The sequence below is a fragment of the Gorilla gorilla genome, chromosome 22 (assembly GCF_029281585.2).
Source record: "Gorilla gorilla gorilla isolate KB3781 chromosome 22, NHGRI_mGorGor1-v2.1_pri, whole genome shotgun sequence".
Classification (NCBI taxonomy): domain Eukaryota; kingdom Metazoa; phylum Chordata; class Mammalia; order Primates; family Hominidae; genus Gorilla; species Gorilla gorilla.
This window is the reverse complement of record NC_073246.2, coordinates 30,849,263-30,865,478: the sequence shown is the minus strand read 5'-3', so window position 1 is coordinate 30,865,478 and position 16,216 is coordinate 30,849,263. Positions and strand designations below refer to the sequence as shown.

The window sequence follows — 16,216 nt, the reverse complement described above, 5'->3', positions numbered from 1 at the left end:
CCATTTAAACTGCCAGTTAATTGAAGGATAATTTGCTATAACATACCTGCTGGACTCATAACTTATAGACAGTAAAGTGATGGTGATACTATCCTTTGTCATAGGCTGGTGTGCATTGTAGCCTCTCATGGTCACCACATGTGCTGATTGTTCTTGGTTATTTATTTTTGCGGGACAGGTAGGCAGTGTTTTAAGATGTTGAATTGCAAGTATATTTTACATCTCATACCTAAATCCATATAATAAAGGAGAAGAGAGAATGCATTTAGAGGATATTGGGTTTAGGTAAAATAGTGCTGCATTTCATAAGGTAGCTATATTTCTGAAATACCTGGTCTGAAATAGGTCAGGTCCTCTTCATTCTGAGATAGATAGGAAGCAACACTAGATTTCAAATGATAAATATTGGATTACCTCCCCAGTTTGACTGTTATGTTGGTGTGTCATCAGTGGGGAAACGTCACTTACCTCTTTTTATTTTCATCATTTTTTTTTGTTCAGGTGAGCTATTATAGGGTATTTAATATGTATTGGGGTATTAAACTAGTCATAGCGTAACTACAACAGTTAAGTTCTCTGCATTATTTTTAGTCTCCAAGTCCTCTTGTCTGCTGTTGATGATTTGCTAAATACACTTCTAGAGAGTGAAGATTCTTATCTTATGGGAGTTTATATTGGAAGTGTAATGCCGAACGACAGTGAATGGGAAAAGATGAGGCAGTCTCTTCCTATGCAGGTATTTTTGAAATTGAAGAGTACATATCTCATTCTGAAGTTTGGATTTCATGCAAGCTTGAATATTTTTATTTTATTTTGGGGAAGAAAAACATAAATAAAATGAATATTTTGCTTTGCTTTGATGTCTTTGTATGCTCATATACTGGATGTTTGCTTTTTGCAAGACACCATTTGACAGTGGCAGTGGCCATGGTACAAAGACTTAGGACCTAGTTCTGTACTTAAGGAGTCCTAAAGAAATACACATGTTGATAATTTCCTGTAAACAAAAACAAACTTCTAGGTTTCTGTGGTTTTGGTAATAAATATTCTCACAACTTCATTTTTGTTCAGTCTCAATTGCTTAGGTAATAAATAATTTTGTATATAACGTATTCTTTTCACAGTGGTTACATAGACCTCTTTTAGAGGGAAGATTGAGTTTGAATTATGAATGTTTCAAAACAGATTTTAAGGAACAGGACATAAAGACACTTCCCAGCCATTTGTGTACTTCAGCATTATTGAGCAAAATGGTCTTAATTGCACTGAGAAAGGAAACAGTCTTAGAAAATAATGAGCTTGAGAAAATAAGTAAGTATATATGAGTATTTACATATAACATAATGCATGAATGAATATAATTTTGAAATAATCTTGATTATACTGCAATTTAAATTTTTAATTCAAGAATCTTCAGCTTTCTTTTTCCTATTTTAATGATGAGAACCTTGAAGTTACTTAAGTGGTGAATGTGAAATTGCAAATTAGATACGAATATATTGGAATCTTGCTATAATCTTGTTAACTGTGGATCGTAATTTGGTGTTAGCTACTCAGGCTGTCATGACATCAATATAAACAGATCCTGTGGCACATACCCTAAAGAAAATGGGTGAGGCTTTGGTGTTTTATCAAGGATTCAGAATTTTCTGTTGATTAAAAAAAAATTGATACCTGATAATTTTACATATTTATGGGGTACATGTGATATTTTGATATATACATAGAATGTGTAGTGATCAAATCAGGCTAAACAGGATATCCATCACCTCAAACATTTGTCATTTCTTTGTGTTGAGAACATTTCAAATCTTCTAGTTATTTTGCAATATAAATCATTGTTAACTATGGTCATGCTACTGTGTTATTGAATACTAGGTCGTATATCTTCTCTCTCACTGTATTTTGGTACCCATTCAGCGACCTCTCTTCATCCCCTGCTCTCCCTGACCCTTCTCAGGGTAACCATCAGTCTACTATAGTATTCTATCTTCATGAGATCCACTTTTTTAGCTCCCATATACAAATCAGAACATGTGATGTTTGTCTTTCCGTGCATGGTTTATTTCATTTAGCATGATGATGTCCAGTTTCATCCATGTTGCTGCAAATGACAGTATTTCATTCTTTTTTTTTTTTTTTTTTTGAGACAGCGTCTCACTCTGTTGCCCAGGCTGGAGTGCAGTGGCGCAATCTTGGCTCACCACAACCTCTGCTTCCCAGGTTCAAGTGAGTCTCCTGCCTCAACCTCCCGAGTAGATGGGACTACAGGCACACGCCACCGTGCCCAGCTGATTTTTGTATTTTTAGTAGAGACGGGGTTTCACTATGTTGGCCAGGCTGGTCTTGAACTCCTGACCTCGTGATCCGCCCGTCTCAGCCTCCCAAAGTGCTGGGATTATAGAAGTGAGCTACCGTGCCCGGCCTCATTCTTTTTTTAATGGCTGAATAGTATTCCATTGTGCATATGTACCATATTTTATATATCCATTCATTCACTGATGAACACTTAGGTTGATTTCATATCTCAGCTATTGTGAATAGTGCTGCAGCAAATATGGGGGTGCAGCTATACCTTTGATATACTGGTTTTCTAAATACTCAATGGGATTGCTGGATTGTGGGATAGTTCTATTTTTAGTTTTTTGAGATACTTCCATATCGTTTTCCAAAATGGCTATACTAATTTGCATTCCCACCAACAGTATATAAGTTCCTATTTCTCTGCATTCTTGCCAGCATTTGTTATTTTTTGTCTTTGTTTTTTTAGAGATGGGGTGTTACTGTGTTGCCCAGACAGGTCTTTATCCTGGGCTCAAGCAATCCTCTTGCCTCAGCCTGCCAAAGTGCTGCGATTACAGGCAGTGCCACCATTCCCAGCTTATTTCTTACCTTTTTGACAAGAGGCATTCTAACTGGGGTTTTGATTTGCATTTCCCTGATGATTACTAATATTGAGCATGGGATTTTTTTTTTCCTTTCTTGCCGTTGAGTTGTTTGAGTTCCTTATATATTCCTTATGTTAGCCCCTTGTTGGATGAATAGTTTGCAAATATTTTCTCCCATTCTACAGATTGTCTCTTCACTTTGTTGATTGTTTCTTTTGCTGTGCAGAAAGCTTTTAGTTTAATATAGTCCTATTTGCCTGTTTTTGTTGCCTTCGCTTTTGAAGTCTTAGCCATAAAAGTATTTGCCTAGACCAATGTCCTATAGCGTTCCTTGATGCTTTCTAGTTGTTTTATATAGTTTCAGTTCTTAGGTTTAAGTCTCTAATCCATTTTGAGTTGATCTTTTTAGATGGTGAGAGATAGAGGTCTATTTTCACTTTTCTACATATGAATATTCAGTTTTCCTAGCACAGTTTCTTGAAGAGGATGTCCTTTCCCCAATATATGTTCTTGGCATTTTTGTAGAAGACTTTGTCATTTGGCTGCAAATATGTGGATTTATTTCTGGGTTCTCTAGTTCTGTTCCATTGGTCTGTGTGTGTCTGTTTTTATACAAATACCATGCTGTTTTGATTCCAATGGTTTTGAATACTTTTGTATTTCATCAGGCTCTAATTTTTTTTCTGGCAAGTGGACGTTCAAATGTTGAACCCTAAGAGGACTTAGGGCCTCAGCAAATTTCCCTGTTTCAACAAATGGTTTAGAATTATAGGTGGTGGAGTGACTTTTACAAGATGGTATTAAAGGTAGAGAATTGGCAGAAACCCTGTATCAGTCTTGTTTGTAAGCCCTCAGCTGTAACACAGTTACTAGAAGGGGGAATATATGCTCTGTGGAAGAAAGTTGAAACACCTCTTTTGGGCAGCCACCTTCACATTTAGTTAAGGGAAGGGAAACAAGCCTGTAGTTTAACATTGCTCAGAGGGTGAATCTGTGCAAATCCAAAACTAGTAAGTAGAGTAATAATTTTTTGTGTTACTAATTACAAACTGGCAATATTATTTCTTTAATTTTATCGAGCTCATTAGTCAGATATTATTGTTGTTTTTGTTACCATGACTTGATTAGAGCTGCTTAGCTGGTAAGTGTAGGATTAGATTTTGAACCAGGTCACAATGCTTCTGACTCAAAAATCTATACATGGCTTTATAAAAGGGAGCTGTGACTGTGTATTAGAAACCTATGATATACCAGGCTTCATGATAGATACTTGGCCATTTAATTATCACAGCAGTCCTGTGAGGTAGTTCGTAGTATCCTAATTGATAACTATTTATATAGCTTGAGAGAGAGATGCGGATTTGAATCCACCCCAATCTGTAATTGAGGCCTCATGTCCTTTTACTGTATCATACTGTCTCCCATTTCTCCCATTTGCCATGAACTTCTCACCTCAGGTCTTGGGTCCCTTAGTTGTTTTTCCTGTCTGGAACTTTTTACCAATTGTGCCAAAATGGTAGGAAGATTCTTTCAGTATCTCTAGTAACTTAGGTTCTTGTCACATTCTTAACTAATTAGAGAAAGGACCAAGTAAAATTTGGGAAAAGGGTGGTATTTTGTATCAGACAAATATTCTCAGTTTTCATTATCCTTGAACATCTCAAAGCAAATTTGAAAAATCAGTTCATAGGTGTTTTGAGATGAGTGGGCACAACAGTGTTAGAAAACAAGGTGGAGAAGTGAAAATAATTGAAGGGTTTGTTCACAAAGTACTTTTGATAATTTGGTGCTGTCTCTTCTTTTAGTTGCAGAGCTGCTTTATTCACTGCAGTGGTGTGAAGAATTAGATAACCCACCTATTTTTCTAACTGGATTTTGTGAAATACTTCAAAAAATGAATATTACGTATGATAACTTACGTGTACTTGGTAATACGTCGGGCCTTTTGCAGCTGTTATTTAACAGGTAAGAATCTCTTTCAATTTCTGTTTTTAAAATGACTATGCTACTTCTTTATGGCTTTGCCTTCTGTAAGAGGTAACCCTACTTCATGCTAATGTTTCAGTCAGAGGATTGATCTAAATCCTATTCTTAATAATAAATAGTTTATGAATTCTAAATACTTGATTTAACCTTCTCAGGGGAAGATATTTGTATTCTGCCTGTCTTATTAAATCCATAAATACATACAGGGGTCAGATGACAAAAAAGAAGTAGAAGCTTGTAGAAGTTGTTTTGATTTATCTGTGACTCATCCTCCCAGTGCTCTCAGATTCATCCTTTATCTTACATGTTGTTATAGGTGTGTCTTAATGTTATGACCACAAAGCCCTCTCCCCTAGATTAGGAAGGCAGGTATGAAAACAGTCCTTGTAGAGGTTGTAGTAGTAAGATGTTTAGCTTTTTGAAATTACTGTACTGAACTGCTTTCTCTTTAAGAGTTTATCACTTGCCAATAGTATTTTGAGTATGCTTTGCTGTGTCAGAGGACCCAGGCTTCCTTTCCAATCGCATTCTACTTAGTTGACACAACTTTCCTCAGAACCAAAGAACCTCTTTGATTGTTCAACTTAAGCCTGCCTAGGTGTCCTCTGGGAGATGTCTTTTTCCCAGCTACAGCCTCTGGTCTTCAAGCCTAATCTCTAAGATCATCTCCCCTATTGGGACTGAAGAGACTGTGGAGTTGCCTAGGGATGAGAGCTCAATACCAGCTGTGAAGGAGTGTTGAAAGCCTAAACTCTCAGTTCTTTGGATAATTACTGGCAGTTGCTTGGGTGCAAAGTCTTAGGTGAATTGATGCCATCAAAGGTGCTTTATTTAATTCTGTAAAAGGAATCCAGCTAGCCAGTGTTTAAACATTTTATTCAGTATGCTTTCAAAACGGAATATAATTTTTTTCTTTCCTTTTTCAGGTCCAGAGAACATGGCACACTGTGGTCTCTTATTATTGCTAAGTTGATCCTTTCCCGAAACATTTCATCTGATGAAGTAAAACCACATTATAAGAGAAAAGAAAGGTATTCTTATTTAAAATGTTTTTACTTTGTAGTTTACTGTAATCGGTCACTTTGGCGACCCCTAATTAATGAATAATTTCTAATGAATCAAGAAAACAGGTTTAGGAAATGAGGAAATTAAAGACTTCAAGGCAAATTAAATTGTTTTAGGTTAGGGACATACCTTTGAATTTATTTATTTATTTATTTTGAGACAGGGTCTCACTCTGTTGCCCAGGCTGCAGTTCAGTGATGCGAACATGGCTCACTGTAGCCTCAACCTCCTGTGGTCAAGTGATCCTCCCACCACACCCTCCTGAGTAACTGGGACCACAGGTGTGCACTACCACACCTGGCTAATTTTTTAATTTTGTAGGGATGATGTCTTGCCAGGTTGCCCAGGCTGGTCTTGAATTCCTGGGCTCAAGCAGTCCTGCTGCCTCAGCCTCCCAAAGGCCTGGAATTACAGGTGTGAGCCACCATGTCTGGCCGACACCTTTTTTTAAAAGTAAATAGTTTTAACTCTATAGCCTTTTGTTGTAGAATTTTATACTGTACTTTTTTTTTTTTTTTAGCCAACAGCATTTCATGAACTTGTTTTCTTTTCCCCAGAAATCTTTCTGATAGAAATCTTTTCTTTTGCCCTTTCCTAATACTCTTTTTCCATCACTTTATTTGCTATATGGAAGTGATAGGGAAAGTTACTCTTCTCTTAAATAACATCATCCTATTGAAATATTCTAGAAATGTAACAAATGTGTCTGTTCTTAAGACAAAGAAGTAGATTGTGGGTTTGGGTGTGCTGGTGAAGCTCAGCATTCAAATTAATACTTAGCTGAGATTTACCAAGAGGCATTTTGAATTTACTGATTTACCAAGAAGAATTCTGAAATGATAGATACATGTTCTGGCATAGTAGAATTCTAAATTAAATTTTGACCGTTTTTTATCTTAAAAGTTTTAAAAAACTTTTTATTTTGAGGTAATTGTAGATTCACATGAATGTGTAAGAAGTAATACAAAGAATAAATCATAACATCTACCCAGTGGTACTGTTTTGCATAACTTTAGCATAGTATTACAACCAAGGAAAAGGCATTGATACAGTCAGTTGACTTAGTTTACATGCACATGTTTGTGTATGTTTGTGTGTGTGAGAGACAGAGTGTACGTGTGTTCTGTGTAGCTCACATCTGTGGCCACCACCACAGTCCAGTCCAGAACAGTTTCATTATCAGGATCCCTTGCGTTATCCATATATAGCCTCAGCCACCTCCCTTCCCATTGTCCTAATCTCTAGCAACCACTAATCTGTTCTCTCTCTTTGTAATTATGTCATTTAAGAATATTTTATAAATGGAATTTGCCAGGTGTGGAGGCTTATGCCTATAATCCCAGCACTTTGGAAGGCCGAAGTGAGAGGACAGCTTGAGCCCAGGAGTTCGAGACCAGCCTGGGCAACATGGCAAAACATCTCTACAAAAAAATACAAAAATTAGCTAGGTGTGGTGGTGTGCGCCTGTAGTTGCAGCTACTCAGGAGGCTGAGGTGGGAGGATCACTTGAGCTCAGGAGGTGGAGGTTGCAGTGAGCAGAGATCACGCCACTGCACTCCAGCCTGGGCAACAGAGTGAGACCCAGTCTCAAAACAAGACAAAAAACGATATTATATAAATGGAATCATACTGTATGTAACTTTTTGACATTAGCTTTTTTAGCATAATTAACATTTTTTTCTGATTATAAAAGTAATACGGAATTAGCTAAAGAACTATTGGAACTAATTACTAAGGAGATGGATGTATACTTACCACACAAAAATGAATAGCTTTCTTATTTACCCATAGTAATCAATTTAAAAAATGGTATGGGAGAAAAAGAAGATTCCATTCACAATGACAACAAAAACTATAAATACTTAGAAATAAACTTAACAAAAAATTACAATTATAAAACTTGAATAAAGATCACAAAAGAAGGTGGGAAGATAAATTGTAAAAATGGTTGTGTCAATCTATAATTTCAGTGCGATCTCAATCAAAATTTCAGCAGTTTTTGAAAAACTTAGTAAACTGTTCTGAACATAGTATACATTTGAAGGAAAAAGTTCTCAAAAATAAGAAATTTTTGAAAAAAGTGAAAGAGACTGCATGCCAAATATAAAATATATTATTGAATTATAGTAATTAAGCAGTATGAAATTGAAGAGTAGACAAATCAGTGGATACAGTCCAGAAACCTATCCACACATACATGTGAATTTAGTTTTTAATATAGGTGGCATTTCAAATCACTGTGGTGAGTAAATAATAATGATGGGAAAATTGGTCGTGTGTTTGGAAGAAAAATACTGAGACCTTCTCCTTTACATTTTATGTAAATATATATATATTTGATTCTGTAAAAATGAAAACTTGCAACCTAAGTGCCCATCAGTGGATAAATGGATAAATAAAAGTGTGGTATAACCATATAATGGAATATTATTCAGCCTTAAAAGGGAAAGAAATTCTGACATGCTACAGTCTGTATGAACCTTGAGGACATTATGCTGAGTGAAATAAGCCAGTTACAAAAAGACAGATACTCTATGATTCCTTCTATAGAGGAGTCAGATTCACAGGGATAGAAAGTAGAAGGTGGTTGCCTGGGGCCGAAGGTGAGAGAGGAATGGAGCATTCATGTTAGTGGGTAGAGTTTCAGTTTTGCAGAATGAAGAGTTCTGGAGATTAGTTGCACAATAGTGTGAATGTACTTAACACTGCAGAACTCTACACTTAAAAATGGCTAATACATTAATTTTATGTGTATTTTATGACAGTTAAAATTTTTTATATAGTTCTGAAAGATGAAAACTGCGACAAAATATAAAGATTACAGGGACAAATGACAAAATGGGAGATGACATTTGCAAATCAACAAAAAATATCTGTAATATGTAGATAGTTTATATAAATCAGTAAAACCCTCCAAATTGGAAAATTTATCAAAGACTTAAAGAGGCAATTCATAGATAAATGGTCAAAGGTAGCTCAATACTGAAATGTGAAATATGAAAGGATTTGCCTTACTAATAATGACAGAAGTACAAATTAAGAGCAATGGTTTTATCCACTATATTGCCAAGAATCAAAAAGATTCATTAAATGTGCAGCTAAACAGTCACACCTGTGCATATTTGGTGAAAGTGTAAATTGATTATGTGTTTTCAGAAGCAATTTGAGATCACCAACATATAATACATTCAAATCCTTTGAGCTTTCAATTCCACTTCTAGGAATTTAGCCTAAAGAGGTGTTTATACATACGCAGAATAATATCTTCTTAAGGATATTTATTGCAGCATTATGTGTGACGGCAAAAATTTGGGGAGGGGAGAAACCTAAATGTTCACTGATAGGGAAATAGTTAAATAATGATACCTCCACAGTATGGAGTGTTAGGTAGATTTTGTTCATTTTTGTTATGTAGCTTTAAAACAGAATAATTTAGATGTTCTGACAGAAAGTATATGTAAGTGGTAAATGATAGAACAATATGTTTAGTGTCATCCTTTTTATGTGAATAAAACCCAACTATATATATGCACAAATACAAATATCAGTTCAAAGAAAGGACACACAGACCTGTAATCCCAGCACTTTGGGAGGCCAAGATGGCTGGATCACCTGAGGTCAGGAGTTCGCGACCAGCCTGACTAACATGGTAAAACCCCATCTCCACTAAATACAAAAAAAAAGTTAGCCAGACATGGTGGTGCATGCCTGTAATCCGAGCTACTTGGGAGGCTGAGACAGGAGAATCACTTGCACCTGGGAGGCAGAGGTTGCAATGAGCTGAGATCGTGCATTGCACCCCAGCCTGGGCAACAAGAGTGAAACTCTGTCTCAAAAAAAAAGAAAAGAAAGGACACACAACTGGTACTGTTTATTTAAGTTGAATCAATTGACTCTATTTTTTTTTTTTTTTTTTTTTTTTTGAGACAGAGTCTTGCGCTATCACCAGGGCTGGAGTGCAGTGGCGCAATCTCAGCTCACTGCAACCTCCGCCTCCCAGGTGCAAGTGATTCTCCTGCCTCAGCCTCCCGAGTAGCTGGGATTACAGGCGCCTGCCACCACGCCCGGCTGATTTTTTGTATATTTAGTAGAGATGGGGTATCACTATGTTTGCCAGGCTGGTCTCAAACGCCTGACCTTGTGATCCGCCCTCCTCAGCCTCCCAAAGTGTTGGGATTACAGGCATTAGCCACCGCACCCGGCAATTGACTCTTTTTTTTTAAAAAGAGAACATAATGTCATGTGGCTAGTATAATTTTAAAAAATCATATATGGGGAAAAGTTATATATGCTCATTTAAAAAATTTATGCAGAAAAGAGAAAAGGAGCAAAAAAACCCAATTTCATCAAGTCAGCACTTGTTAAATCTATCATAGTTTCTCTTTATGTAATTATATGTGATAGAATTATTCATCTATCTTTTTCAGTAGTCCAAATAAAAGAAATATATAAAATAACTGTATGTTTGGAAGAAATCTAACTTGTGTTTTTTTTTCTTTAAACAGTTTTTTTCCACTAACTGAAGGCAATTTGCATACCATCCAAAGTCTATGTCCATTTTTGTCAAAAGAAGAAAAGAAAGAATTTAGTGCTCAATGTATACCTGCTCTTTTGGGCTGGACTAAGAAAGATCTTTGCAGCACTAATGGTTAGTTGCTTGATAATAAATATTTCATTAATTTAATTATTGCTTGAGATGAAGAACTGTTTCTAATATATAAGACCACATCTAGCAGAGGTAAATTGAATTACAGCTGATTTGTTCTGAGATTATATGGATGAGTGTTGTTAGACAGTGGCTGTTACCATTTTACAGTACAAAAATGCTGGGCCTTAAGGGAAGACTTACACCCAGAAATACCTTCTAACCATTTATTTTCTATCTATAGCTTTTTAAAGCTGTGCCTCATTTCTCCCTAGCCAATCAATGATTGAACATATAAAGGCAAAAATAGTGTCCGTTGTATTTAAAACACTGCACTTTTCATTTGTTTATTAATTTAATAAACATTTATGAGCACCTGCTACACGATAGTTCCTATTGTAGAGAAGACAAACATAAAGTTGTATTATGTGATAACTGATGTAGCAACAAGATGTACTATGTATAGAAGTGGCAGAAAGGAAGGAGTTTCCACTCTGCTTTGAGGGTGTTAGTGGCAATTTCACAAAGAGAAATATTTCTACTGGGTGTTGAGGGATAAATAGTTTTCCATATGGACATAGTTGGGGAAGGGCATTCCAGGACACAAAAACATACAAGGGTACAGATTGTTCATTTTGGCTGGTATGTAAGATAGAAGGTTGGGGACAGAGGGTGTTAAGATACACCAGTGGATGGATTTTGAGGAATGGTAGAGATTCTAAAGAGTGAGTCCACATCAGAGTTTACCACATGTACTAGCTGCTATTGAGTGAAACAGTATGTTCTATTTTCCATTTGCTGTTTCCAGCTACTCTGTAGCTGTAGGTTTTTTTTTATTTGAATGATGAGTTTGCTGAATATGTCCTGCACTTAGGAAACCAAAACAAAAACAGCATAAGTCAGTTTAAATTACAGCATCATTCACTGTTTCCCCTTCCCCAAATTCTCTATTGTGTGCTAGGTGCTGGGTTTGGAGACAGGGTGTCTGCCCTTTGGAGCTTATAAGCTCATTTGTTGACTCTTACATAAAAGTCATTATTAGAGTTCTTAACCTGAACACTTCTCAAGAAAGTCTTTTACTTCTCAAAGTGGACTTTTTTTTATTAGTAGCGATATAGTTCTTAAATATTTTTAATTTTCATTTTGAATTTTACTTTAGGAGGTTTTGGACATCTTGCCATTTTCAATTCTTGTCTGCAAACCAAAAGTATAGATGATGGAGAGCTATTACATGGAATATTAAAAATCATAATATCCTGGAAGAAAGAGCATGAAGATATTTTTCTTTTCAGTTGGTAGGTGATACTTTATACTATGTTTTTCCTTCAGTATACAATTCAGACAAAGATTACGTATCTGTGTCACAATTTTGTAGAGAAATTATGGTAGACATTTAAGTCAGTTATAAATAAGTATGTAAGATTTAAAGTAGCATACTTTCTAATTGAATGTCAATATAATCTTTTATTGTCTTTTGTTTTTATCTTTATCACAGTAATCTATCAGAAGCAAGTCCAGAGGTACTGGGTGTAAATATAGAAATAATCCGGTTTCTTTCCCTATTTCTGAAATACTGCTCATCCCCTTTGGCAGAGAGTGAGTGGGACTTCATCATGTGCTCCATGTTGGCTTGGTTGGAGGTAAATTAACCCGATATGTCATCACTTCTTGTGGGTTTTTATACATACTTTTGCATCAGAACTATTTACTAATCTCATTCTTTAAGTGATGATTGTAATTGGTTCCTTTGTATAATTTAAAACACTTTATAGATGTTCTTCTTACCAGCTACTATTTGACAGAATAGTAAAATGATAGATTTTTAATGACTACCAGCATCATTCAGTGACCAAATCTCCTGTTATTAAAATGCCTTCTCCATTAGCTTATTGTAATATTTGCAGCACAGCCCTTTCAGGTTTTATCTGTTAATGACAATTATTTTGGTCTTTTTTGATTATAATTAGATTATTTCTAAAACATACTGTGTGAATATTGTGAGAGTAATGCATTAAATAGTAGCAGATTCAGAGGGAATTAGTGTAATTTTATGACCCAAAGCAACCAGAGGTATATTACTTGTGGGCTCCAAGGCAGCAAGTCAGTCAGGGTTGGATTGGTCTGAATCTCTGCTTTGCCTGCTATTAGCTATGTGACTTAGAGTTTTAAACTTAAACTATTTGAGACTCAGTTTTCTTTCTTTCTTTCTTTCTTTTTTTAATTTGAGATAGTCTCATTCTGTTGCTTAGGCTGGAGTGCAATGGTGCGATCTTGGCTCACTGCAACCTCCGCCTTCTGGGTTCAAGCAATTCTTGTGCCTCAGCCTCTCAAATAGCAGGATTACAGATGCCCACCAGCATGCCCGACTAATTTTTATATTTTTGGTAGAGATGCGGTTTCACCATTTTGGCCAGGCTGGTCTCAAACTCCTGCCCTCATGTGATCCACTTGCCTCAGCCTCCCAAAGTGTTGGGATTACAGGCATGAGCCACTGTGCCTGGCCGATTTTCTTATTTTAAAATAACAACTTACAACTTGTAGGGCTACTGAGAAGATTATAAATGTGTATTTAATGTGTCTGACTTAGTGTTTTCTTCCATAGGTTAGAAATTAAAAAGAGTATTTGAGAATAAATTGTTTATTAATGATTCTAATTCATGGTATTTAATTTTGAAGAAAAAAGTTATTTTGATGTAAAATTTTATGTTTCTCCTGAGATTACACACTTCAACTGCTTTTAGTTTTAAAATTCAAAGAAATGAAAGTGGGGCTTTTTTTTATATTGGCTTTATTTGTAGTGTTCTGGTAGAAGTCTGTTTACCTATTTCATTTTTATTGTTTTTTCAGACAACAAGTGAGAATCAGGCATTGTATTCTATTCCACTTGTGCAACTGTTTGCCTGTGTCAGCTGTGATTTGGCCTGTGACCTCAGTGCTTTCTTTGATTCCGCAACTCTGGATACCATTGGCAATCTTCCTGTAAATCTAATCAGTGAATGGAAAGAATTTTTTTCCCAAGGCATCCACAGTTTGCTTTTACCTATTTTGGTGACTGTTACAGGCAAGTGAAAAAGGGAATACTAATGAGACTGATTCATTGGAAATGACTTACTGAAAAATTCAAAACCAAAAATTTTGATGTTTAAATCAAATAATACTAAATAGTAAAAGAAAAAGCCAGAAGAGAAAGCTTGGCTTCTCAGAAGCATCATCTATGCTTTACTTTACAGACAAAAATTGAAAAATGGCAAGGTATCCAATGACTGTTGCAAATTAAAATAATAATAATTCAGATAACATGAATGGATGATGTGAATAGAACCTTGCTATTGAACATTTGCTGGATCAGATAGAAGTCATTAAAACAGTTGAGATTAACTGGAATATATATTCAGTTCATGTTATGTCTAGTTTTTATTTCATTTTCTTAAATGACATTTGATTGTTTGTGAATCATTTAAGCTATACTAACTTTCTTTTGAGACGTGCATGTTTCTTTCCTTTTTGTCATTAGGAGAAAACAAAGATGTGTCTGAAACATCCTTTCAGAATGCAATGCTGAAACCCATGTGTGAAACATTAACGTATATCTCAAAGGAACAGCTATTGAGTCACAAACTTCCTGCAAGATTAGTTGCTGACCAAAACACAAACTTACCAGAATATCTCCAGACTTTGTTAAATACATTGGCCCCATTACTCCTCTTCAGAGCTAGGCCTGTGCAAATTGCTGTTTATCATATGCTATACAAGTAAGAATTCATCCAATTGAATCAATGTTACAGTGGTCTAAAAAAATAGAATATATGCTTAGTTTTTACTTTTAATTATTTAAAGTAAAATTTTTAAAAGAAGGAGATCTGAGTGCTTCACTTATAGGGACCCTAAGTTGCCTCATCTTTTAGGTTATTGTTCTCTATACACAATTTATATTTCAATAGTCCTGGCTATAGTAGTTATTTTAGAGAAAACTCATTAAAACATTTACTCATTATAAAATAAGTATTGGTCTTTCTGCTCTTGAGCATGACTTAATAAACAGTTTAATATCACATATTTAAAAATAATGTTCTAATTTCTAGATTGATGCCTGAATTACCACAATATGATCAGGATAATCTAAAGTCATACGGAGACGAAGAAGAAGAGCCAGCCTTGTAAGATTTTTTTAAATAATTTGTTTTATTAAATTCTTATAATCCATGTCACTTATAATGTCTTTAGAGGACTGAAGCAGCACAGAAGCTATAGAGTTATATTCATTCTACAGATAGATCTTTTTAGTTATCTGTAAGATATGAATGAAATATAGATTTCACCCAAAAGATTGTGTCTCTCTCTTAATTGTTCTTAAATCACATTTTCCGTTTGCTACTGTTCAGTAAAACTATCTTTGGCCATATGGTGGCTGTGGAAAGAGTGTATCGGTTCAAGTATCTATTGAGCATCCACTTTGTGCAGAGTATTAATTAAATGCTGAGGGGTGTATGCAGTGTTTAGTGAGCACTTTCTTTTTCTTAAGGAATTTATCTGATACAGATGATACTGTAGCATTATAGAAAATATAGTATATGATAAGTGCTAAGAAAAAGGATAGATAACTTTTTTTTAAAGGTCAGTTAGGCCTATATAAGATAGCATGTTATGAGGGCACAATTAATGTACATCAGGAAGGGAAGACTTTCTTTTGAGGAAGAGGCATTTAGACTGGACCTTTAAGGTTAGGTAGCATTTCTGCAGGACAGGAAAGACAGTATGTTAAGAGAACATCATGTACAAAGGCACTGAGTCATGAATGTGAGGATGTGCTTGGGGAATATTGAGTAGTTACCACTTAATGTATAGTTTTATTGATAATATCTTTCTTTACTGGAATGTAAGTTCTGTGAGGGCAGGAATTTCTCTCTCTCATTTCTGAGAGGGAAATAGGCTAGAATGCTGTAGGCCAGAATGCTTCCTGGCCTATAATAAATGGCCTTAAAAATGACTTTTTTGGGGGGATTTGGTCATTACTTGGTAGGAGATAGGGCGCCACCAGCCGATTCTGACACTAATGTGAAACATGAATTGTAAAAAGAAGCAAGCAGAGGTGGAGGTGATTGCAGAAGTTAAATAACAATGCGTGGAGGGCAATGTGAAAAGTGGAGAGATTTTGGAGCTGGTATTTTATAAGATCTAGTGACTATCAGTATGGAATATAGAAGGCTGGGTACATGAGATGGAGGTGTTGAAGGAAAAGACCTAAGAGCAGAAGTTTGGAGAAGGCCTGTGCTTGTGGGCTGGGAGAAGGAAGCCACAAGGGAAAAACAATCACAGAAGTGAAAGGAGAGAACCAGGCTAGAGTATCATGGAGAAGAGAGTTAAGTATTTTACTTTTTGAGAATCTCATAAGTTCACCTGAAAGTATAAATGAGTAGAGTAGTTCAATAAAGAAGAAAATTAACTTACATTGTTGTGAATTAATCTGAATGGTACATTTATTTTCCTAAAAAGATACAATCATGATTTTTTAAACAGGCACATAATTATTTTCTGTGTTTATCCGATTAATAGTATCATTGTGATATTTCTTAATAGTACTAAGTAGATAATATGCAATAAAATAGAAACTAGAATGAAGTGGCAAAGTTCG

General features: G+C 35.5%; 1 protein-coding gene across 2 annotated transcripts in view; it reads left to right on the top strand.

Moving 5' to 3' along the window:
- LTN1 (listerin E3 ubiquitin protein ligase 1) overlaps positions 1 to 16,216 on the top strand; it is a 64,824-nt gene that overhangs the window by 34,951 nt on the left and 13,657 nt on the right. For both annotated transcript variants that reach the window (XM_031005257.2, XM_055373844.2), the window contains exons 15-24: positions 592 to 736; positions 1,125 to 1,311; positions 4,694 to 4,853; positions 5,801 to 5,905; positions 10,445 to 10,587; positions 11,744 to 11,879; positions 12,080 to 12,224; positions 13,432 to 13,645; positions 14,099 to 14,336; positions 14,667 to 14,741. In XM_031005257.2, coding sequence (XP_030861117.2) covers positions 592 to 736; positions 1,125 to 1,311; positions 4,694 to 4,853; positions 5,801 to 5,905; positions 10,445 to 10,587; positions 11,744 to 11,879; positions 12,080 to 12,224; positions 13,432 to 13,645; positions 14,099 to 14,336; positions 14,667 to 14,741 — 1,548 coding nt within the window. The remainder of the gene's footprint in view (positions 1 to 591; positions 737 to 1,124; positions 1,312 to 4,693; positions 4,854 to 5,800; positions 5,906 to 10,444; positions 10,588 to 11,743; positions 11,880 to 12,079; positions 12,225 to 13,431; positions 13,646 to 14,098; positions 14,337 to 14,666; positions 14,742 to 16,216) is intronic.